The sequence below is a fragment of the Pelophylax lessonae genome (genome assembly GCF_965119305.1).
Source record: "Pelophylax lessonae genome assembly, chromosome: 6".
Lineage (NCBI taxonomy): Eukaryota > Metazoa > Chordata > Amphibia > Anura > Ranidae > Pelophylax > Pelophylax lessonae.
Window position 1 is genome coordinate 146,938,629 of NC_138773.1, and position 25,680 is coordinate 146,964,308.

A 25,680-nucleotide genomic window follows, 5' to 3' on the forward strand; every position below is an offset into this window, starting at 1 on the left:
TATAAAGGTAGCGCAGCACTATTACATTACAGCATAACCCTATGGGTATAAGAAGCATAAGAGCTGCGTCTGTCAATGGACGATAGAGAAAGTAAGGCAGAAGGCAGGGTTTGTAAATGTTTTGCCAAAGCATGGTTCTGAAAGACAGCATCCTGCCATAGTCCAAATACCTGCAGTTTGACAAACAGAAATTACCCTAAAAGCTGGTTGCCAGGTCAGACCTGCAAAGTAAAGGGAGCCATTACAAGCATCTTAGATTTTCTGTTTGCAGAAACCCTAAATATTAATTTAGGGTTTCTGCAAACAGAAAATCTGAGATGCTTGTAAAGGCTCCCTTTACTTTACCATCTGTCCAGATTTGATGGATCGGATGTCAGCTGACATCCGATGCCCCATAGAGACGCATGGGGAGACCGTTCAGATCCGCCAAAAAAACTTGACATGCGGATCTGAGCGGTCCGCCTGTGTGAAAGGGTCCCAAGGCCTTTGTCCACAGCAGAAGTCAGCATAGCTACACTGGCAAGTATATTGTGGTTAGCCATAAAAGTTTTAGGCAGGTGTGAAGAAATGCTGTAAATTAAGAATGCTTGCAAAACTATACATTTTCCTTTTTTGTTTTTTATCAATTTACAAAATGCAAAGTGAGCGAACAGATTTAAAATTTAAATCAAATAAATATTTGGTGTGACTACCCTTTGGCTTCAAACCAGTGTAATTTCTTCTGGAGATGCACAGTATTTTTTCTAAAGGAGGTAGTTTCACCTCTGACTCTGGAGAAGAAGCTTGGTGCTTTTCGGCTTTAGACAGTGATGGCTGAATTAAGGTCGTTCGTTGTCCATAGCTGCCTTGGTCAGATAGGTGGCTTCTAGCATGCCTGAGATAAAGTTAAATTACATGCAGAGAATGGTGTTAAAATAGGGTGCTAATTCATGTGCAAGAGAAGCAATATCACTCTAAGCGGTTTGGGTGCTTTGAAGCCCATTGGCAGAGTGAATGTATGCCTGAGCTTTTGCCATGATTCCCTTGCGCCTGGTTTCTGTCATTGCTATCAATGAAAGTGTTCCCCTGCGGGGTACTCATGGAGCAGGGTGCAGAAATTAAGTAAGCATGCCCAGAGAAGGGATTGCAAGTGTGAATAACAACTGTACTGCGCAAATGGTCTTGAATATATATAAATCACACTTACACCGTGCCACACACTAAATGTCTAAATGTGCAAATCTGTAAAAATATGCATCCCTCATCTTCCTCTTGACAATACCACACAGATTCTCTATGGGGTTTAGGGTAGGCACGTTTGCTGGCCAATCAGCACAGTGATACCATAATCACTAAACCAGGTATTGGTACTTTTGGCAGTGTGGGCAGGTGCCAAGTCCTGCTAAAAAAAATGAAGTCAGCATCTCCAAAAAAGCTGGTCAACAGAGGGAAGCATGAGGTGCTTTAAAATTTCCTGTAGAGGGCTGCGCTGACTTTGGACTTGATAAAACACAGTCGACCAACACAAGCAGATAGCTCCCCAAATCATCACAGACTGTGATGCTGCACTAAGTGTATAAGCATTCACCCAAGCAGGATCCAGTGCATGAGTCAACATTACAGGCCATCCCCACAACGTGGAATCTAGGTACAGTTCCCAAGGTTTTACCAAGGTTGCATCCATACAGATGCATAAAAAAAGAGAAAAAAGAAAGAGATACGTCTGAAGAAGGAGCCGAGTGCGCATGCTCCGAAACGCGTTACGTCACTTCCGGTCAGCTTGCGGTTCACCACAGCTTCCCCTCTAACCAGCTCCCTTGTGAAGCTTCCTGGATCGTCATCTCCTGGCTGCGGGACGGTCGGGATATGGAGGACTGAACCCGGGAAACAGCCACATTATGGAACATGGATTAGAGCAACATTTAATGTGAGTTACTACTTATCGTTTGCCATGTAATAAAGCCTGCCCAGGCTACATTCAGCGGTGCCTGTTTTCTTCTTTTTGCTGCCAGCGGGATTTCCTGTTTTCTACCTGCCAGAGCTGCCCTGAATTTCAGCAATATCTGTGAAGTCTGGTCCGCTACAGCCCCTGATCATCTGGCTGCTTCGCATCTGGTGTACACCCCTGTGGCACTAGCGCCCAACACCCCTCTCTCTATACAGATGCATGGCTTCTGTTGTTAAAGAAGAAGGCTATAAAGAAGTTGATTAAAGAGTTTTGTGCTGCAAACATTATTGGCTACACATATAAGAAGCCCTTAATCATCACTTTTTACAGCATTAAAGGTGGTCAAATATACTAGCCCTGTACAAAATACCAGTCTTCAACGAAGTGACCTGTGGTGAAGGAATCTATCCAACTGCAGTAAAAACTGACAGGAGCTCCTAATCCTTCCTCAATCTATCCAAAACTGAAAAAAGTTTTGGGAATTGATATGCTTTTACTTTCCTGACCTGGATATCTGCAGTGACCGTTACAAGGATGTTTTATTCTATGTGAGATATAGTTATAAATATTTTATATTATGGTTATGGTTATATTTATATTATAGATTGATTTTGTGGGCCTTACTCTGTATTATTTTTCGGTATACCATAGTTGCTGGCGAATCTGGAATCTCACTGAAAAAGGACGTACCCATATCACAGCTCTTTCCTTAAGGAAATGGGAAAGAAACACACAAATTAATCTTCTCATTAAAGACAAAAACTGATTAAAACCGCAATTAAATGAATATTCCAGCCCTATGACCTGGCTGGGACATACAGTATATTACATGCCTTAAAAACTGAGCACATTGGCTAATGTACATAGAATTTTAAAAATTTGTGAAAGGATTGAACTACATTTTAGGCACTGAGGATAAAAGCTCAGTCATGTTTCTATAATTACTAGCAATTATGAAACAATATCCACAAGTAATATGTCAAGAATAATGTTACAACACATAATGCTCCAACTGTGTGTGATTCACTAAAATATATTACCTATGTAGCTCATTTTGTTTTTCCAAGTAGTTGATCACTATTCTTAGTTGTTGGTAAAGTTTGTACTGTATGTGAAAACAGTGCAGGACACTAATAGCCGGTTCACATTAGCGCGACTTGTCAGGCGACTTGTCAGCCTGACAAGTCGCGCTCCCTCGCGGTCCATTGACCGCTACAGGACCCATTCTAATAGGAGCGACACAAGTAGCTCCGACGTCAAAAAAGGGGCGACCTCGGAGCGACTTGCATAGACTTCCATTATGTGAAGTCCCTGCAAGTCGCTCCGAAGTTGTGGTGCAATGTAATGCACAAGTCGCCCCCGAAGTAGTAAGGCGTTGTGTCGCCTCAGTGTGAAGGGTCTTGTCAGGCTCTGACAAGATGGTGCTAGAGAAAATAGGGCATATGTTGGGCAGTACATATCGTCTTGTCCCTGCCCTTGCAGCTCATTGAGAACTACAAGTCGTCAGCTGCAATGGCTGATGTTACTTGTTAGTGTCTATTCACAGGAAACTGAATGAATGACGCGGGCATGTGGGCAGAACAGTGCACAGCCATGCCGTTTTTGAAATTGTGACAGCGGGTGAAGAGAGGATCCCCAGCCTTCTGTCATGAAGAGAGGGGATCGGTGGGGAGAGACTGCAGAAGCTGGAACATAAAAACGGAATTTTTGTAAAATCTTACCGTAAAATTCCTTTCTCTGAGTCCTCCGACAGTCGCCGCCACTTCATAATCTTCACTAATGGGGTATTGACCTTTGCTCCGTAGGAGTAGCTAGGCAACAAGATTTGTTAATATAAAAGCTTTTAGCATATCACACCCCTAGGGGCGGTCCCCTCAGTCAATACCTCCCTGCTTCCTGCATTCTCAACTCAGTTTCAGTAGCATAGCAGTAGAGTACATAAACAAACCCCAAAAGAGGGGCGGGGGTGGCGACTGTTGGAGGACTCAGAGAAAGGAATTTTACGGTAAGATTTTACAAAAATTCAGTTTTCTCTTACGTCCTCCGACAGTCGCCGCCACTTCATAATCTTCACTAATGGGGACGTCCCAGAGCAGTGTAGACATGAGGGGTGGGAAAAACGCAGCCGCGCCTAAAGCAACGCAGTACCCACATCAGAGAAAGGAACCTTACCAAAGTAAGAGAACCAACTGGGCAACAGGAAAACGTGCTCAACAGGAGCAACAACCCAGGAAAGAACAAGTAACACAGGGGTAAAAATACCCCAACAGCCAAGGACCCAAAACAAGGGACCCTAAGGCACTGCCGCACTAAGAACTTTACGGCCAAAGGAAGCATCTGCCGATGCCTGAACATCCACCTTGTAAAATTTGGAGAAGGTGTGAACGGACGACCAAGTCGCCGCCTTACACACCTGAGCCACAGAGGCCTGATGACGATAGGCCCAAGACGTACTCAGAGACCTGGTAGAGTGCGCCTTCACAGGGAAAGGAGGAACCTTCCCCTTCAAAGCATAGGCTTGCACAATGGTCTGTCTGATCCATTTGGCGATGGTCGCAGCCGACGCTGCCATGCCCTTCCGAGGACCCTCTGGAAGGACAAATAGAGAATCCGACTTGCGTAAGGATTTCGTCGCTGACAGGTAAACCCTGATCGCCCAAACAACATCCAAGGAATACAAAGCCACCTCCTTCGGATGCTTAGGCTTCGCGCAAAGCGAAGGCAAGACAATGTCCTCATTGAGGTGAAATTCCGAGATCCTCTGCGGAAGAAAAGAAGGGTTAGGTCGTAAGACCACCTTATCCAAGTGAATCACCAAGTAGGGAGAGCTGCAGGACAAGGCCGCCAGCTCCGACACCCTGCAAGCCGAAGTGATGGCTACCAAAAAGGCAACCTTCTTGGACAACAGAGACAACGAGATCTCCCTGATCTTCTCAAAGGGAGCATGCTGTAACACGGACAGAACAAGGTTCAAGTCCCATGGAGGTAAAGGATCCCTCCGAGGAGGGGCCAAGTGTCGCACCCCCTGAACAAAGGTGCTAACCAAAGAATTAGACGCCACAGGGCGTTGAAAGAGAACGGCCAGCGCAGAAATCTGACCCTTAATCGTGGCCAACGCCAAACGCTGGTCCACGCCCGTTTGAAGGAAAGCCAACACTCTCGATACCGAGTATGAGCGAGGGGAATACCCCCTGGACTCACACCAGGCAAAATACGCCTTCCAAGTACGGTAGTAAATCTTCCCCGAAGAGGCCTTCCTAGCCTTGATTAAAGTGGGAATGACCTCACGGGAGAGACCCCTATCCTTCAGGACCTGGCTTTCAACAGCCAGGCCGTTAAAGCCAGCGAATGTAAAGCAGGATGGAATATCGGTCCTTGAGACAGGAGATCTTCTCGAAGAGGCAGACGCCACGGAGCGTCGACCGCCAGATTCACGAGGTCTGCGTACCAAGACCGGCGAGGCCAGTCTGGCGCCACCAGAATCACCGTGTGCGGTTCCGAGGCCAACCTGCGAAGGAGCCTGGACAGCAGCTGAATCGGTGGAAAGGCATACATCAGACGATACTGATGCCATGGCGCCACTAACGCGTCTGAGGCGTCTGCCCGAGGATCGCGCGTCCTTGCCACAAACCTTTCCACCTTGTTGTTTAGACGAGACGCGAACAGGTCCACATCTGGGGAACCCCACTTCGCGCACAGCATCTGAAAGACATCCGGGTGAAGGGACCATTCTCCCTGGTCCAGGGTCTGGCGACTCATAGTCCGCCTGCCAGTTCTCCACCCCCGGAATGTGAACTGCAGATATCGCCGGGACGTGCGTCTCGGTCCAAGACAGAATGTCGGCTACTTCCCGAGCCGCTCGGGCACTCCTGGTGCCCCCTTGGTGGTTGATGTAGGCCACCGCTGTGGCATTGTCCATCTGCACCCGAACCGGACGGCCCTGAAGCCTGTCCGTCCAACGCAGAAGGCAGAGATTTATTGCTCGCAATTCCAGAATGTTGATCGGAAGGGAGGATTCCTCCACCGACCAAGTTCCCTGGGCGGACAGAACGCCCAGAACACCACCCCAGCCCGACAGGCTGGCATCCGCGGTGATCACCGTCCACGACAAGGGACGAAAAGACTTGCCCCCCCGACACCGCCGGGGACTGGAGCCACCACAAAAGACCCCTTCGGGCGAGGCGGCTCAACGAAATCCGCAGATCCAGAGATTGCGGACGCCCGTCCCACTTGGCCAGGATCTCCGCCCGAAGATCCCGTGTGTGAAACTGGGCGAAGGGAATCGCCTCGAACGCCGAGACCATCAATCCCAGACACCTCATACATGTCCGAAGGGACGAGCACTGAGTGTCCCTGAGGGACCTGACCTCGTCCTGAAGTGTCCGGAGCCTGTCTTCCGGCAGGAAGACCTTCGCTTGAACAGAGTCCAGGATCATCCCTAGGTAGGGAAGACGAACCGATGGACACAACGTCGACTTTGGAAAATTTACCGTATGTAGAGTCTGCATCGTGACAGACAGGTCGTTCACCAGGCCCTGACTGGTCGCAGACCGAATCAAGATATCGTCTAGATACCCCAAGACAGAGATGCCCTGGGCTGTCAACAAAGCCAGGACCGGCGCAAGCACCTTGGTGAAAACCCGCGGAGCCGAAGCGAGACCGAAGGGTAACGCCACGAATTGGTAGTGATCCTCCGCAATGGCGAATCGAAGGTACCTCTGGTGACCCTCGAAAATGGGGATGTGAAGGTACGCATCCTTCAAGTCGATGGAGGCCATGAATTCCCCCGGAACCAGGGCAGCCACCACCGAGCGCAGGGATTCCATGCGGAACTTGCAAACCCGCACAAAGCGGTTCAGAGCTTTCAAGACCAGAATCGGACGTACCTTGCCCTCCTTCCTGGGCACAGTGAACGGATTGGAGTAGAACCCCCGAAATCTGTCCCGATGAGGAACCGGAACCACCACTCCCTGGGCCCGCAGGTCCCGCACCGCCAGGTGCAGATCCTGCAAACGCTCCAGAGACAGCTGAAGATTTGAGGGAAAAAATCTGCTCGCCGGCCGAGAGAGGAACTCGATCTTGTATCCAGATCGAACGATTTCCTGAACCCACCTGTCCCGAATGCGGGCCAGCCAGGGTTGAAGAAAACCGAGCAAACGTCCCCCCTCCCCAGAGCTGGGTGAGGGCGCCCCTTCAGGCCGAATTGGCATGGGCAGCGAACCCGGACTGGCCGGACTTCTGCTTACCTGCCCACGGCTTCTTCTGGGAGCCTTGGCCCTTAAAGGGCTTGCCCTTGTATTGCGACCGAAAGGCACGAAAGGACCCCTGAGAGGGCCTAAACGAGGTATTCTTCTTACCGCGAACAAACTTATTCTTGTGAGATTGGGGTAAGAGAGAGCTCTTACCCCCGGAGATCCCCTTTATCGGCGTATCCAAAGACTCGCCAAAAAGGAGAGATCCCGCATAGGGCAAATTAGCTAAAGTTTTGCGAGATGATTGGTCAACCGACCAGCATTTTAGCCAGATCAGGCGACGGTGCAATACCGCCACACTAGAGAGGCGTGCAGCCAAAAGGGACTAAATCCAAGTCCGCATCACACAAATACATGACACCCTGATGAATTTGATCCACCATAGCCAATGTAGTCGGCGGAGCAGAGTCAGCCACCAGGGTGCGCCTGAGCACCTGCGCTCAATCCGCAATAGCCTGGGCTGCCAAAATGGAAGAAAAAATAGGCTTCAGCATAGAACCGGCAACCGTATAAGCATGACGGGCAAGAGACTCCAATCTCCTGTCCGTAGGGTCCGGAACACCGGGGTATCCTCAGCAGGAATCGCAGTAGATTTATTCAAAATCGCCACCGCATGATCCACCTGAGGCGGCACACACCAACGCTCATCAGTGGTGGGCGTAAATGGATAACGCAGCTTGAACTTACTTGGCACAGTAAATGGCTTCTTTAAATTGCGCCATTGCTCATCAACCACGCGCTGAAATTCCGCAGGGCAGGGAAAAACCTGCGCTGTTTTGCGCTTCCTTTGTGTCCCATAAGAGGACAGTAAAGCAGGAGGACATGGTTCATCCTGCAAATGCAGTGTTTCTTTGATAGAAGCAACCAACTCATCCATGAGTGCAAGCTCTTCAGGCGAGCAAGGGGGAGAATTATCAACCCCTTCTACCTCAGCCTCCCCCTCAGACCCCCCAAGGTCCAGAGATGAACGAGACCCTGAGAAGGGCACTCCAGCCATAGCAGCCCCATCGCCCTCTGAATCCGAGGAAATAGACAATCTGGGCCGTTTTGCGGATCGATCAGCCATTAGCATTTGCAGCTGAGAAGCCAAGTTCGCCACAATAGCAGCCAGATCAGCCCCCTCGGGGGATGCAGCAGCCCCTTGGCCCCCCACCAAGGTGGGAGGAAACTTGCAATCCTGAGAATCCATGCCCCAGCAAAAATTGGAAAAAAGGAGTACTGTCCCTTTAAGACCGCGGCGAGCGTAGCCCACCGCACACTACTGCATGGATCGACCCCCACAGGGATCAGAGCAAAAGGAAGTGATGTAATGACTGACCGCCCTATAAAGCCTATGTAGGCTACACAAACATGGCCGCTGGCTGAGGCATTGTTTGGGCAATGACAAAATGGTGCCGACATGTGGTTGTACATCGATCGCCATCAAAACACCGCGCCCTACTCACTTAGGGCCGGACACCACAAGTTTGCCTCAAAAAAATGGCGGACCACAATAGCGGCCGCCACACAGCATGTCTAACCCCAGTCTGCCCACACAGCAGATTGGGAGAGCCCCCCCCCCCCCCCCCGCAGCCCACAGAAAAGGCAGCTATTCCACACAGGAATCTGACAGGGAGCTCAGCACAGATACAGACATGCAGGGTCACACAGTCACAGACTGACACCCAAACAGACAGGTCCCCACATAGAAATGTACTTACCAGTCCGGATGGCGTGGGGAGCCTTCTTCCAGTGACCAAACCGCTGTACTGAGGACAGGGAGTGTCGCAGCCAGGACGCAGTGGAACTGCGGTGCGAAACCGCAAATGGCGTCCAGTGAGGTAGCCACCTCACAGGCAGCATCCCTGCAGCGAACAGGGATTGGTCGTTCAATATGCCAGGGAAACCTGACTGAACGCTCAATGGCAGGCTGGGAAGCCCCTGGCCCTGAGCCCTGGGATCCAGGGCAGCCAGTCCGAGACCCAGCTCCGCATGATCATCTTCATCCGAAGAACTAAACTAATGCTGAGAAAAATAACAGCTAGTAAAAGAAAGAGAAAAAATACTCAAATAAAATCAAAAAAGAGGATAGAAAGCTGAGACTGAGAGCCCCAGCACAGTATCAGCTAGCTACTCCTAAGCTAGGCATTAGAAACTGAGTTGAGAATGCAGGAAGCAGGGAGGTATTGACTGAGGGGACCGCCCCCTAGGGGTGTGATATGCTAAAAGCTTTTATATTAACAAATCTTGTTGCCTAGCTACTCCTACGGAGGAGAAGGTCAATACCCCATTAGTGAAGATTATGAAGTGGCGGCGACTGTCGGAGGACGTAAGAGAAATATGTGTTTACAGTGAGAAAATAGTATCTGCACAACATTTTAGGCAGGCAATTAGCATGGATGAAAATGTAATAACTGCCTTACCACCAATCAAGACTTACCTATGTTTGAATCTAAAGGGACCTTTCCCAGAAAGGAAATGTTAAGATCACTACACATTTTCTCTGCGCCACCAGTAGTTGGAGGAAAGATTTGGGATTCGTTCTAAAACAACAAAATAAAAAAAATTAAAAAACTATAAGGAAATTGTTAACATTAAACAATTGAGTACAGCAAGTAGCAAAGTGTTGGCAAGACATCTGCTCATTTACACTTGTTTTACTAGAAGAGGAGACTTGCTGCTTTCTCAAAAAATTCAAAAAGCTAACACACCAGGAAAAGGATCTTTTAGTAATAAGTGATGGTTATTTTCAGTTTCACTAAATGAGTTAGAATATACAGCAGTTGGCTAAAATAAAACTCCTTAGGCTTCATGTAGACATAGACTACTTTGACCCCCAGCCCACGGGGGAGGGGGAAAATGCAAAACGCGGCAAAATCTGCGATCGTTGACCTCCCCTAACCGCAGCAGCTTTTAAACGATCCTATGTGTACATGGACACAGGCTTTTATGGAGTGGAGTTTAGGAGCTTTGGCAAAAAAATGCCAAAAACTCCTAAACTCAAGTTTAGAAGCTGTAGTGTACATGAAGCATTATACTTGTAGTAAAGTAGAACTAAAGGCAAAAAATAGGCCTTTTGACTTTCTGTAAATTGCTTTACTTGAATAGAGTACTGAACACTGGAATTGTATAGACCAGTGGTCTCCAAATTGCAGCCCTTTGTTTGCCTTTATCCAGCCCTTGGGACACGGTTGTTCCTCCCACTGAAATTAGCAATCTTTGTGATGTAGGAGCACTAAAGGAGCGGATGTGTTTTGATGGCATAGGTGGTTTGTGGACCAAGAGGATGCTCACCAGCAACTGTGGGGTCTTGCTGGACTCCCAGAGGGGTTAGTTGAAGTTTTGAAAGGTTGGGAGTGCAACACCAGCTTGAAGAAACTTTAAAAGATTTCTTTTTTGGAACAGCCAACGCACTTCATAGTTACATAGTAGGTGAGGTTGCATAAAGACAATAGTCCATCCAGTTCAACCTGTGTAGGTGTGTGTGGCCGTAATCATCTCTCATACTCCTGAATGTTCTGATCCTTGAGATGTACGTCTAAGAGTCTTTTGAAAGCCACCATACCTCCCGCAGAAACCACCTTTTGTGGTAGAGAATTCCACAATCTTGTAGCCCTTACAGTAAAGAACCCCCCACGTTGCCTGAGGTTAAAACGCTTCTCCTCTAATCGCATTGTATGCCCTCGAGTCCTCATGCAATCATTTCGACTGAATAGTTTTTTTTTTCTATGCCGAGATCCACATTGAGATATTTATAAATTGCCATCATGTCCCCTCTCAGGCGTCTCTTCTCCAGAGAGAATAAAACAAGTGATTGCAGACGCTCTTCATAATTAAGGTTCTCCAATCCCCTAATTAGTTTAGTTGCCCTTCTCTGGACTCTCACCAGCTCCAACACATCCCTCCTGAGGACTGGCGACCAGAACTGGAGAGAATACTCCAGATGTGGTCGGACCAGAGATTTATAAAGTGGAAGGATTATAGTTTTATCTCTGGAATACATACCTTTCTTTATGCATGCTAATATTCTGCCGGCTTTGACCGCTGCCGCTCGACATTGCATGCTATTGCTTAGTCTAATCTCTACCAAGACTCCCAGATCTTTCTCAATTTTTGATTCCCCCAAAGGTTCCCCCCCTAAAGTGTTATGTTTTTAGTCCCCAAGTGCAAAACCTTACACTTCGAGGGCTCAGCACTTCCCCTTCATCAGGGCTAAAAACTAGACAATAAAGAATATACAAAGAATACTTAAAATGTGTTATAAGCTATGGAAATATACAAGTATAAAAAGTACAAATGCCTTAACCACTTGTCGATCACCGCACGACTATGTACTGCAGCAGTCAGCCCCCTACAGGCAAACCGACGTAGGGCTACGTCACTCCTTCCCGCCGCTCTGGGGCGCCGCTGATGGCCTGATTGGGTTCAGAACCGATCAGTCATAAGGTCCAAGCCAATGATTTTTGGCCTGGACCTGTTGATTGGTCTGGCCCAATCAGATACTGATCTGTGCCTGTGTAATGTAAACACAGGCACAGAAAAGGCCTGCTCTCCCCTCCCATGATCCTTTTTGGATTCATCGAGAGGAGAGAGCAGATCTAAACTGAGTACTGCACCAAGCACACACACACACACACACACACACACATATTAGATTGGCACATTTAACCCTGATAGCCCCCCAGTTAACCCCTACACCCCCTGTGACAACACACACTGTATACTGTATATAGCATTTTCCTATATACCCGTATAAGTGTGACTTGTGACCAGGTTTAGCGCTTTCGGCCCTTCTTTTACACTTAGGATACCCGCCACCCCTCCCCAATAAAGATTTACCCCCTGATCACCCCCAGTCACATTGCACACTATACACATGTAATATAGTGGTTTACTGTATTTTTTGTATTAGTGTGATTGGGACTTGAGTTAGCACTAGCGAATTATTTTCTGTCCCAAGTAGGTTTAGGGTCCCCGCCACCCCCCCCGCCCATTAAAGATTTAACCCCCTGATCACCCCCAGTTAACCCCTTCATTGCCCTGTCACAGTGTCACTTTTATAGTGTACAGTTTTTTTTTCTGATCACCATTATTAGCGACACAGGTGACATTAGTTGGTGTTAGCGTCAGTCTAAGATAGCGCAGATCCCCGGCGCATAGTTAGAAATAACCCCTTGATTAACACACACACTTCCATTACTAGTATAGGGTTTGAACAGATCAATATCTGAACTATACTAGCGTCCCTATAGTTTAGGGTTCCCAAAACGCTGTGTTTGCACGATCAGCACTGATTCCTGCCAGCACCTGCGTTTAACCCCTCCGCCCAGCCCACCCCACCCAGGCAAGTGTAGTAATCAATAGATTACTGTCACTTACAAAAAAACACAACACAGAAAACCGCTGTGTTAGCAGAGTCAGGCCTGATCCCTGCTAGCATTAGCAGTTTTTTTTGGTAGCGGTTTAAATAGTCCTTGACAACCAGGTGCTTTTTTTTTCCAAAATGTCCAAACGGTGGTACAGTAGTGCAGAGGCATACAGTATACTGACCATGTCAGATGAGAGCGAAGGGGAAGCCTCACTGGCAGAATCAGGGTCAGTATACGAACCTGAAGTGAGCAGCGGCTCCCTGACAGACAGCTCTGACGACGGATGGGTCCCTGTTAGAACCAGGCGTACCCAACCCCATTCTGGAGTTGCTGAGATGCAGGAATCGCAGGGTGCTCGTATGAAGCAGAGTGTCGGTACTAGTGCCGCTCATCCTTCTGGTGGCCTGGCAAGCGCCAGCGGCCTAATACACCCTGGACCTAGTACAACCAGCACTGCAGTAACACTCGGTGATGTGGCGAGTCCCATAAGTGCAGTTGAAGCTGGTGCGGTGGCTAGCACAAGTAGTGGCCCGCAGCCACGGCGTATTTGAAGACAGGCCCGTAGAGCCCATAGTGCCCTCCCCGATGCGCTGGGATATCCCAATTGGCAACCCACTGATACTACAGCGCCAGTACGTCCCCCTATTCACTGCCCAACCTGGAATCCACGTGGAAACCGCTGGTTTTACGCCCCTGAATTTTTATGAGCAGTTCTTCACCGAAGATCTTTTCAGATCTATTGTGGATCAATCAAATTTATATGCACAACAATTCATCGCCGCTAACCCAAACTAGCCCCTTGCCAGACCATTCGCCTGGAAACCTTTAACGGTTCCCAATTTTAAAATCTTTCTGGGCCTTTCCCTCAACATGGACATAACCAAAAAGTGTGAATTGCGGCTATATTGGTCCACTAGCCCAATTCACCACATGCGCGTGTACTCTGCCTCCATGTCCAGGGCGAGATACGAGCAAATTCTGCGATTTATGCATTTCAATGACAATGAAATCTGTCGTCCTCGGGGAGACCCTGAATAGGATCGGCTCCACAAAATTCGCCCCCTCGTAGACCACTTCAATCAGCAGTTTGCAGCCTTGTTTACCCCCGAACAAGTTGTCTGCATTGACGAGTCCCTGATTAAGTTTACTGGCCGCCTAGCTATGAAACAGTACCTCCCCAGAAATTGTGCCAGATACGTGGTCAAACTGTACAAGCTCTGTGACAGGGCCACAGGCTATACAGTTAGTTTGCGGGTCTACGAGGGAATACATAGGGAGCAGCGGCAAGATAGTTTGGGACTTGGTGTCACCCTTATCCGGAAAGGGGTACCATTTGTACGTGGACAACTTTTACACAAGCGTGCCACTATTTGGTCACCTTCTTGAATTACAATTTGGCGCATGTGGCACCGTGCGACCTAATCACCGGGGCTTCCCCCAATGGCTTGTAAATTCCAGTCTTAGTCGGGGGGAGAGAGCCTGTTTGAAAACGGACAAATTGCTTGCAGTGAAGTGAAGGGATACACGGGATATTTTCGTTCTGTCCTCCATTCACCCAGCGGCTACGGCAACTGGCGTTATGGAGAAACCCCTCTGTGTCCACAAATATAACCTTAATATGGGAGGAGTGGACCTTAACGACCAGCTTTTGGCGCCGTATTTAGTTGCCCGTAAAGCCAGACGCTGGTACAAAAAAGTGTCTGTTTATTCTAATTGGCTATGCTGAACGTCTTTGTCCTATACAGGGCGTCAGGACGAACCGGATCCTTCCGAGAATTCCAAGAAGAGATCATCAATGCCTACCTGTATCCAGGAGGTGTTCGTGCCCAACTTCCCCTTCCAGATGCAGTGAGCCGGCTGCATGAGGCTGCATTCACACTTGAGCGTAGCGTTTTACACCACGGTTTTCAGGAGTTTTTTTCAGGCGTTTTTTGAGGCAGGCATTGACATCTATCAAAAACGCTGGTAATCAGCCCAAAAAGAAGCTCATGTACTTTTTTCAGCTAGAGGCGTTTTGCAAAACGCTCAGATGTGAACAGGGGCCATTTAAATGAATGGGGTTTTACTTGTTGGGCGTTTTGGAACATTTTTTTTAGCGTTTTTGGAGCTGAAAAACACTCAAAAACGCCCAGGCGTGAATGGAGCCTGAAAGGCATTTTCCACATGTCCTCCCGCGTACCCCTACCCACAGACAGCCCCAAAGAAGATGCCGTGTCTGTAGCAGGCGCGGATTTAGGCGTGAGACCTGTTATTACTGTTCCGACTGTCCTGACCAACCTGGTCTCTGCATCGGGGACTGTTTCCGTCGCACTAGTGGAGTATTAGTGTAGGGTACAGCACGACAGTGTAGGGCACACAAACACAGGGTCTCGAAATTGACATTTGAGACGCTAAGCTGGAAAGTTGCAGTATACAAAAAAAAAAAAAAAAATACAAAAAAAAAAAAAAAAATAAAGCCAAAAACAGTTGTGTCAGTTATTTTTAGGTTCTTCTACTCTTCCTACTGTACTTTGTTTTTCATTCTTTTGTTAACCTGTTTCTCTTGCAGATACCCGTCGGCTGCCACACTGATTTTATATATTCTGACATAAACAGCGTTTGCGCTCAGCATATATGGATACCTCTGATGGCAGCAGCTGTGGAAGGTTGATTTCACCACTGCAGTTAAAATACCTTTAGCTATACATGGAATATTGTCATGTATACCCACCATTAAATAAGTGGGTTTGGATGTGGGCGATTAATGGTGTGTATACTACACAATTTTCCTGTGGTGATTTCTGTTAGGTTTTCTTTTTTTGTTCAGCCCACAGGCTGCATGAAAAAAATAAATAAAAAAACATACACTATATGCCAAACAAGGACCAGCAATGTACTGGTACGTTGCTGGACTTTGAGTGGTTATACCAGGATGATGCCTGCAGATTTAGTCATCATCTTGGTATCGTTTTTTTTACAGTCAGCGGTCGGCTTACATGTAAAAGCAAACCTAGCGGATAATTGGCCTACCCCCCATCCTCCTTCCGTGGTTTTTCTTGGGCTCTCCTGTCCCACCGGTTAATCCGAGATTGCAGCCGGTGGTTCAATTATCTAACCATAGAGCTGATTGGAGATGAGAATGGCTCCAATCATCTCTATGGCCTAAGATACCTGAAGCTACGAGCATTTCATGACTTCTGTTTCATCAGAAATAAACAGCGCCATTGGGAATTTGGGAAAGCATCTTATCACACCAATTTTGGTGTGGTCAGATGCGTTAAGGTCAGAGGAGAGATCTAGAGTCTAAAAGACCCCAATTTTTTTTTAAAAAAAGAGTACCTGTCACTACAGATTGCTATCATAGGGGATATTTAAATTCACTGTGAGAACAATAAAAATGATTAAAAAAAAAAACAAAAATGAAAGGAAAGGTGTCAAAATAACAAAAAAAGCAAAATGAATTAAAAAAAAAAAAATCAATCCCCCCCCATCCCCCTGTGCTTGCGCGCAAAGGCGCACGCAAGCGTTGGTCTAGTGTCATATGTAAACCGAAATTGCAGCATGCATGTGAGGTATCACCGCGAACGCCAGTTCGAGGGCAGTAATTCTTGCAGTAGACCTCCTCTGTAAGTCTAAAGTGGTAACCTGTAAAGGCTTTTAAAAATGTACGTAGTTTGTTGCCGCTGCACAAACGTGCGTAATTTTTAAAACATGTTATGTTTGGTATCTATGTACTCGGCATAAGATCATCTTTTAAATTTTACCAAACAATTTGGAATTATATAGTGTATTTGTGCATTAAATTAAAAAAATTTTTTTTTTTTTTCGCAGAAATTGCATTTGGAAAATCTGTGCGCAAATACCGTGTGATAAAAAAAATTTGCAACATCCACCATTTTGTTCTGTAGGGCCTCTGCTTTAAAGACACCCAAAGCTATTTGCTGAGAGGCATATTGAGTCCATGGAGTATTTTATATTTTGCCCTAAGTTTCGGGAAGGTGACAATTTGTTTTTGTTTTTACACAAAGTGGGCACTAAATGATATATTGCTCACGCATGCCATGGGTATGAAATTACACCCCAAAATACATTATGCTGCTTCTCCTGACTACAGGGATACCACATGTGTGCGACTTTTTGGGAGCCTAGCTGTGTACGGGACCCCGAAAACCAATCCCCACCTTCAGGTTTTCTAATGGCGTAAATTGCTTATTTTACCTCTGCACTACTTGTCACAGTTTCAGAGGCCCTAAAATTTCAAGATAGCACAAAACCCCCCAAATGACCCCATTTTGCAAAGTAGACACTCTAAGCTATTTGCTGAGAGGCATGGTGAGTCCATGGAATATTTTATATTTTCCAAGAAGTTTCGGGAAAATTATTATTTCTTTTTTTACACAAAGTTGTCACTAAATGATATATTGCTCACACATGCCATGGGTATATGAGAAATGACACCCCAAAATAAATTCTGCTGCTTCTTCTGAGTACAGGGATACCCCATGTGTGAGACTTTTTGGCAGTCTAGCCGCGTACAGGACCCTGAAACCAATCCCCACCTTCAGGCTTTCTAAGGGCGTAAATTGTTGATTTCACTCCTTACTGGACTCTCCATGCCTCTGAGCAAACAGCTTGGGTGTCTACTTTCCAAAATGGGGTCATTTGGGGGGGGGGGGGGTTTGTGCTATCTTGAAATTTCAGGGCCTCCGAAACGGTGATGGGTAGTGAGGAGTAAAATCAAAAATTTACGCCATTAGAAAACCTGAACATGTCATGTGTGAGAAATGTATCTTTTAGTGACAACTTTGTGTTAAGAAAAACAAAATTAAAAAAAAAAAAAGTGTAATTTTCCCAAAACATGTGGCAAAATATAAAATATTCCATGGACTCTCTATGCCTCTGAGCAAACAGCTTGGGGTGTCTACTTTCCAAAATGGGGTGATTTGGGGGGGTTTTGTGGTACCTTGACATTTCAGGGCCTCCTAAACCGTTATAGGTAGTGAGAAAATGCAATGAAAAATGTACGCCCTTTGAAATTCTGATGGTGGTGATTGGTTTTCGGGGTCCCGTACACAGCTAGGCTCCCAAAAACTCACACATGTGGTATGCCCATACTCAGGAGAAGCAGCAGAATGTATTTTGGGGTGTAATTACACATATACCCATGGCATGTGTGAGCAATATATCATTTCAATGACAACTTTCTGTAAAAAAAAAGGTGTTTGAAAAAAGTCATTTTTCAAACACCTGTGACAAAAAAAATGAAATATTCAATGAGCTCAACATTGACAGGACATTCCTTAGGATGTCTACTTTCCAAAAAAGTGGTAATTTGGGGGGGGGGGGGGGGGGTCTGTACTGCCCTGCCATTTTAGCACTTCATGAAATGAGATAGGCAGTCAGAAATTAAAGCTGCGTAAATTCCAGTATTTACACCATAGTTTGTAGATGCTATAACTTTTGCGCAAACCAATAAAAATACGCTCATTGAGATTTTTTTTGTCAAAGACATGTAGCTAAATACATTTTGGCCAAAATATATGACATAAATTGAGTATATTGGATATTTTTTAAAAGAAAGTTAAGAATGTAATTTTTTCTCAAAATTTTCGCTTTTTTTATTAATTTTGCAAAAAAAAAAAAAAAAAAGCACAGAGGTGATCAAATACCACCAAAAGAAAGCTCTGTTTGTGGGAAAAAAAGGATGTAAATTTCGTTTGGGTGCAGCATTGCATGACCACGCAATTGTCAGTTAAAGTCACGTCTCGTCTTTGAGCAGCCAAATCCTCCAGGGCTTAAGTGGTTAATGCAGTAATTATATACTGCTCAAAAAAATAAAAGGAACACTTTTTGATCAGAGTATAGCATCAAGTAAATTCTGGCATATTGATTTGGTCAGTTAAGTAGCGGAGGGGGTTGTTAATCAGTTTCATCTCCTTTGGTGTTAATGAAATTAACAACAGGTGCACTAGGTGGGCAAAAATGAGACAACCCCCTTTGTGCAAAGAGGAACAGGATGAGCACTGCCAGAGCCTTACAAAATGACATAAAGCAGGCCACTGGTGTTAATATATCGCTGACCAAACAATCAGAAACAGACTTCATGAGGGTGGCCTGAGGGCCCGACATCCTCTAGTGGGCCCTGTGCTCACTGCTTGGCACAGTGGAGCTCGATTGGTATTTGCCATTAAACATCAGAATTGGCAGGTCCGCCACTGGTGCCCTGTGCTTTTCCCAGATGAGAGCAGGTTCACCCTGAGCACATGTGACAGACGGGCAGGGCCGATCCTGGGCGGGTGCACCGCACCCAGGCGCAGTGAGCTGAGACGGAGGAGGGGTGCCGAAGATCCAGTGGCAGAGTCCTCCCCTCCTCCAGCGGCAGTGGCCCGCCCCGGGTGCCACTTACATGGGGTGTGTCAGGCCTGTGTCCTGCCCGCATCTCAGTGTGAAGCAACTCCTTCAGTCCACGCTGCTCGCGGGGCGGAACCCCAGCGGGAAGAAGGTGAGTGCCCGAGTGTCTGTGTTGTATAGGAGGGGGATGGGGCAGCTGCATATGGAGGAATTGATCTTTCCCTATTGTTCCTGCAGCCGCCGAATGCCTAATTCTCCTCCTCTCCCTCCTGCAGGCATTCAGCAGCTGCAGGAAGAATTGGGAAAGATCAATTCCTCCATATACAGCTGCCCCATCCCCCTCCTATACAGCTTCTTTTGCCCCCCCAGTGCTCTTAGCCCCCCTCAGTGCTCTTAAAGAGGAAGTAAACCCTTCTCTGCAACTTTAACCTATAGGTAAGCCTATGAGATAAGGCTTACCTATAGGTACTGTACATATGTCCTAAACATGCACCGTTTGGGAGATATTTACCTTGCATGCAGCCAGTGACATCACTGGTGCATGCGCTATGAAGGAACGGCCGCTGGCGCCGTTCCTTCAGAGCCCCGTGCCGTGACCGTCGGCTCCCGTGCGCGGGAGTGAAGTCACCGCGGCTCCGGCCAATCAGATGGCCGGATGCCACGATCCTGGAAGACGGGCGACTGAACATGTCGCCCGTCAGAGGTAAGCGGGCGGCACGGCGGGGGCTCGTTCTAAGGTATTTCATAATGAGCTAGTATGCGATGCATACTAGCTCATTATGCGTTTCTCTTTCAGGTTAAAAAAAAAAATATTTGGGTTTACAACCTCTTTAACCCCCCCCTCAGTGCTCTAAGCCCCCCCCCCCTCAGTGCTCTTTAGCTCCCCACAGTGCTTTTCCAGTTACCCCCCTCCCCCCGTGCTCTCCATCACCCTGGTTTTCCCTGCCCCCCCCCCAGTGCTCTCCACCGCCTGCACCTTCCAATCCCCCTGCAATGCTTTCCAAACCCCCCCCCCTTAATTCTCTCCAGTCCCCCCATTACCCCCTGCCCTTCAGCTCCTCCAGTGCTCTCTGCTTCCCCTGTGCTCTCCGGCCCCCCCAGTGCTCTTCTATCATGTCCTCAGTCTGACCATCTCTTGTATCATGTCCTCAGTCTCTGACCATCTCTTGTATCATGTCCTCAGCCTCTGACCATCTCTTGTATCATGTCCTCAGCCTCTGACCATCTCTTGTATCATGTCCTCAGCCTCTGACCATCTCTTGTATCATGTCCTCAGCCTCTGACCATCTCTTGTATCATGTCCTCAGCCTCTGACCATCTCCTGTATCAGGTCCGTAGTCTCTGACCATCTCCTGCTATCAGGTCCGTAGTCTCTGACCATCTCCTGTATCAGGTCCGTAGTCTCTGACCATCTCCTGTATCAGGTCCGTAGTCTCTGACCATCTCCTGTATCAGGTCTGTAGTCTCCGACCATCTCCTGTATCAGGTCCGTAGACTCTGACCATCTCTTGTACCATGTCCGCAGTCTCTGACCATCTCTTGTACCATGTCCGCAGTCTCTGACCATCTCCTTTAGCAAGTCTCCAATATCTTACTCAAAGGTAAACACATTTCTAATAACATTAGCGATCTGTTTATGCCAAAAGGTAGGACTGTGCAGGGGAGGCAGAGAGTGCAAAAGGGGGAACTGTGATTAGAGAGACGGGGGGGGGCAGACTGCAAAGGGCACTGTAATGGTGGGGGGGGGGGGGCTGTGAAATGTGTGCAATAAATATTCTTGAACATTACAAATTTTTGTGGGCGTTTTTACATTTTAAAGTTGGGGGGTGCCAGATATAGGATGCGCCCCGGGTGCCAAATGCTCTAGGTACCCCACTGCATAGCGGGCATCTCCCGCTGTGACACGGAGCTTGAGTGTGAAAAGCCGGGTGGCCACTGTAACAAAGTCCCACCCCCTTGACCGGCTCCTATGATAGGCGGCACACTGATCAAATGCCGGGAAATTAAATCAGTATATAGTTACATAGTTAGTGAGGTTGAAAAAAGACATAAGTCCATCCAGTTCAACCTATGATGTGTGTGTGTGTTTGCTTTTAACCGTACATTGTATACCCCTGTATGTTGTGGTCTTTAAGGTGTCCATCCAATAGTTTTTTGAAACTATCTAGGCTCCCCGCTGATACGACTACTTGTGGAAGAGAATTCCACATCCTTACCACTCTTACAGTGAAGAACCCCTTACGCACTTTAAGGTTAAACCGCCTTTCCTCAAGTTTTAGTGAGTGGCCACGTGTCTTATTGTATCTCCTTTCTCTGAATAGTTTGTTCCTTATGCTAGGGTCGCCAGTACAGTATTTGTACATTGATATCATATCCCCCCTCAATCGTCTCTTCTCCAGAGAGAATAGGTTCAGTGCTTGTAGTCTTTCCTCATAGCTGATGTCCTCCATTCCCCTAATTATTTTTGTTGCCCTTCTCTGGACTTTCTCCAGTTCCAGCACATCCTTCCTGAGGACCGGTGCCCAGAACTGGACAGCATACTCCAGATGTGGCCGGACCAGAGTCTTGTAGAGTGGAAGAATAATCTCTTTATTTCTGGAGTGAATCCCCTTTTTTATACAACCCAGTATTCTGTTGGCTTTGCTTGCGGCGGCTTGGAATTGCATGCCACTGCCAAGCCTGTTGTCTACCAGTACCCCCAGGTCCCTTTCCATCCTAGACTCACCCAGAGGTTCCCCCCCTAGTGAGTAGCTTGCTTTCTGGTTTCTGGCCCCCAAGTGCATTACTTTACATTTTTCTACATTAAATCTCATCTGCCATGTAGTTGCCCACCCCGTTATTTTGTTCAGGTCTGCTTGCAAGATTTCCACATCCTGCATAGAAGATATTGGCATGCCTAATTTAGTATCATCTGCAAATACTGAGATTGTACTAGATATCCCCTCCTCTAGATCATTTATGAATAAATTAAACAGGATTGGTCCCAGGACAGAACCCTGGGGGACCCCACTTTCCACTCCCGCCCAATCCGAGTACTCCCCATTAATCACCACCCTCTGTACTCTCCCCTGGAGCCAGTTCTCTATCCAGGTACTCACCTTATGGTCCATACCTACCTTCCTTAGTTTGTACAGTAAGCGTTTGTGGGGAACAGTGTCAAAGGCCTTTGCAAAGTCCAGATACACCACATCCACAGGCTTACCTTTATCTAAGTGGCAGCTCACTTCATCGTAGAAGGTTAATAGATTGGTTTGGCACGAACGATTTTTCATGAATCCATGCTGATTACTACTTATAATACTGTTTTCATTACTAAAGTCTTGTATGTGGTCCCTTATCATCCCCTCCAAAATTTTGCAGACTACTGATGTTAGGCTGACCGGCCTATAGTTACCCTGGATATATCTGGGCCCCTTTTTAAATATTGGTACCACGCTGGCTTTTTTCCAATCAGCTGGCACCATACCCGTCTGTAAACTATCCTTAAAGATCAAGAATAATGGTCTGGCAATCACCTGGCTGAGCTCATTAAGAACCCTTGGGTGCAAGCAATCCGGTCCCGGGGATTTATTTATGTTAAGTTTCTCTAGTTTAGCTCTAAGTCTATCCTCTGTTAGCCATGGCGGCACTTCCTGAGGTGTATTATTTAGTTCGGCCTTACAAGCGGGGTTCGTGTAGCCCCCCGATTCCTTTGTGAAGACTGAAGAAAAGAAATTATTTAACACTTCCGCCTTTTCTCTGTCCTCTGTGGCCATTTTTCCTTTATCATCTTTTATGGGGCCAACGTGCTCTGGCCTCGCTTTCTTACTGTTTATATACTTCAAGAACTTCTTGGGGTTCTTTTTACTCTCCTCCGCTATATGTCTCTCGTGTTCTATTTTAGCCGCCCTGATTTCGTCTTTACATTTCTTATTACACTCTTTGTAGTGCTTAAATGCTGCCAATGACCCCTCAGTCTTGTATTTTTTGAAGGCCTTTTCTTTAGCCCTAATATACATTTTTATGTTGGAGTTTAGCCACCCAGGGTTTAGTTTTGCTCTTTTAAATTTATTTCCCTGTGGAATGCACTGGCCCACCCCCTTGTTAAGTATGCTCTTGAAGCACTCCCATTTTTCCTCCGTGTTCTTTGTTCCCAGGGTTCTATCCCATTTGATATTTTCTAGCAGCGAGCGCAGTTTAGGGAAATTGGCTCTTTTGAAATTCAGTGTCCTTATATTACCCTTGTGTTTCCTATTACTGTAATTAATACTGAAAAAAAAATTGACCTATGGTCACTGTTCCCTAAGTTGTCCCGTATTTCTATATCCGTGAGCAGGTCTGTATTGTTGGTAATCAGTAGGTCAAGTACCGCATTGTTTGTCGGTGCATCCACCATATGACCCATGAAATTGTCCTGCAAAACATTTAGGAACTGCCGAGCCTTGGCTGAATGCGCGGTTCCTTCTGCCCAGTCTATATCAGGATAATTAAAGTCCCCCATTATAATGACATTTCCCATCCTTGCTGCCAATCCTATCTGTAACATGAGGTCCGCCTCACCCTCCTCCCTCTGGTTGGGGGGCCTATAGCATACGCCCATTACCTTCCCCACCGTGCCTTTCCTTTGAAGCTCTACCCATAGGGATTCTGCCTCGTCCATAGCTCCATTATTAATATCATCCCTCATATTTACCTGTATACTGTTCTTAATATACAAACATACCCCTCCCCCTTTTTTACCCTCTCTATCTCTGCGATAAACGGAATACCCCTGAATGGTCGCCATCCAGTCATGAGGGCTGTCAAACCAAGTCTCAGTTATCCCCACAAAATCTAAGTCCTCCTCAAACATCAGCAGCTCCAGCTCTCCCATCTTGTTGGCCAGGCTTCTGGCATTGGTATACAAGCCTCGTAATTTTGATTGGTTATATTTATCCTCATTTGATGTTTTTAGGCTGCTCTCTTGATTTTTCCCCGTACCCACCCTGGGTTTAGGAGCTCCGAACACCCTACCGCTAATGCCCCCATTTCTGCCCTCTGAAACTTGCTTTCCACTGGCTAATTCTACATCTGTACCCTCCCCCCCATTCCCTAGTTTAAAAGCCCCTCTAACTTTTTGGCCATCCTCTCACCCAGTACGGCTGCACCCACCCCATTTAGGTGCAATCCGTCCCTACCAAAGAGCCGGTGACCGACTAAGAAGTCGGCCCAGTTCTCCAGGAACCCGAAACCCTCCTTACTACACCAGCTCCTCAGCCTCCTATGATACACGTCAGCCAGTATGACGTGTATCATAGGAGCCGGGACTGTTACAGTGGCTGCCCGGGAAATTCAAAAGCTCTGTGACACAGTGGGAGATCACAGCTCTAATCTAGGCACCGGTAAGCTACATTTGGTGGGCACTGGTAAATTGCATTTAGTGGGCACTGGTAGGCTGCATTTGGTGGGCACTGTTAAGGCTGCATTTGGTGGGCTCTGGTAAGATAAATTTGGTGGGCTCTGGTAGGCTGCATTTGGTGGGCACTGGTAGGCTGCATTTGCTGGGCACTGGTAGGCTGCATTTGCTGGGCACTGGTAGGCTGCATTTGCTGGGCACTGGTAGGCTGCATTTGCTGGGCACTGGTAGGCTGCATTTGCTGGGCACTGGCAAGCTCCATTTGGTGGGCACTAGTAAGCTCCATTTGGTGGGCACTGGTAGGCTGCACTCGGTGAGCACTGGTAGGCTGCATTTGGTGGGCACTGGTAGGCTGCATTTGGTGGGCACTGGTAGGCTGCATTTGGTGGGCACTGGTAGGCTGCATTTGGTGGGCACTGGTAGGCTGCATTTGGTGGGCACTGGTAGGCTGCATTTGGTGGGCACTGGTAGGCTGCATTTGGTGGGCACTGGTAGGCTGCATTTGGTGGGCACTGGCAGGCTGCATTTGGTGGGCACTGGCAGGCTGCATTTGGTGGGCACTGGCAGGCTGCATTTGGTGGACACTGGCAGGCTGCATTTGGTGGGCACTGGCAGGCTGCATTTGGTGGGCACTGGCAGGCTGCATTTGGTGGGCTCTGGTAAGCTGCATTTGGTGGGCTCTGGTAGACTGCATTTGGTGGGCACTGGTAAGCTGCATTTGGTGGGCTCTGGTAGGCTGCATTTGGTGGGCTCTGGTAGGCTGCATTTGGTGGGCACTGGTAGGCTGCATTTGGTGGGCACTGGTAGGCTGCATTTGGTGGGCACTGGTAGGCTGCATTTGGTGGGCACTGGTAGGCTGCATTTGGTGGGCACTGGTAGGCTGCATTTGGTGGGCACTGGTAGGCTGCATTTGGTGGGCACTAGTAGGCTGCATTTGGTGGGCACTGGTAGGCTGCATTTGGTGGGCACTGGTAGGCTGCATTTGGTGGGCACAGGTAGGCTGTATTTGGTGGGCACTGGCGAGGCTGCATCCATGCATTGATCTCTTGTATCATATCCGCAGTCTCTGACCATCTCTTGTATCAAGTCTGCAGTCTCTTACCATCTCCTGTCTGGGGGCTCTGTCTAACAGACTCTCTAACAGATACCCTCTCTGTGTCTATTAGAGAGACCCCCCTCCAGTTCCCATTTAAGTACTCTGCTTCTCTTACTGTAATTTGTTTATTGTTAAGAGATTGTGGGAGGGTCTCGGGATAAGGGGAGCATCTCTGTTTAAATTGTTGCCATAGAAACATTTGTAAAGGGGAGGAGTTAGTAAGATGACCACGCCCATTTGAGGGGCGCCAGAAAAATGTCTGCACCCAGGCGTTTGTGACCCTAGGATCGGCCCTGCAGACGTGAAAGGGTCTGGTGAAGCCGTGGAGAATTTTATAATGCCTGTAACATTGT

The 25,680-nt window shown here is 47.5% G+C and overlaps 1 protein-coding gene across 2 annotated transcripts in view; it reads right to left on the reverse strand.

Annotated features, from left to right (window-relative positions):
- NUBP1 (NUBP iron-sulfur cluster assembly factor 1, cytosolic) overlaps positions 1 to 25,680 on the reverse strand; it is a 198,911-nt gene that overhangs the window by 29,437 nt on the left and 143,794 nt on the right. For both annotated transcript variants that reach the window (XM_082261930.1, XM_082261929.1), the window contains 2 exons: positions 9,599 to 9,701; positions 2,552 to 2,635 (listed from right to left, as the gene is read on the reverse strand). In XM_082261930.1, the coding sequence (XP_082118056.1) occupies positions 2,552 to 2,635; positions 9,599 to 9,701 (187 nt within the window). The remainder of the gene's footprint in view (positions 1 to 2,551; positions 2,636 to 9,598; positions 9,702 to 25,680) is intronic.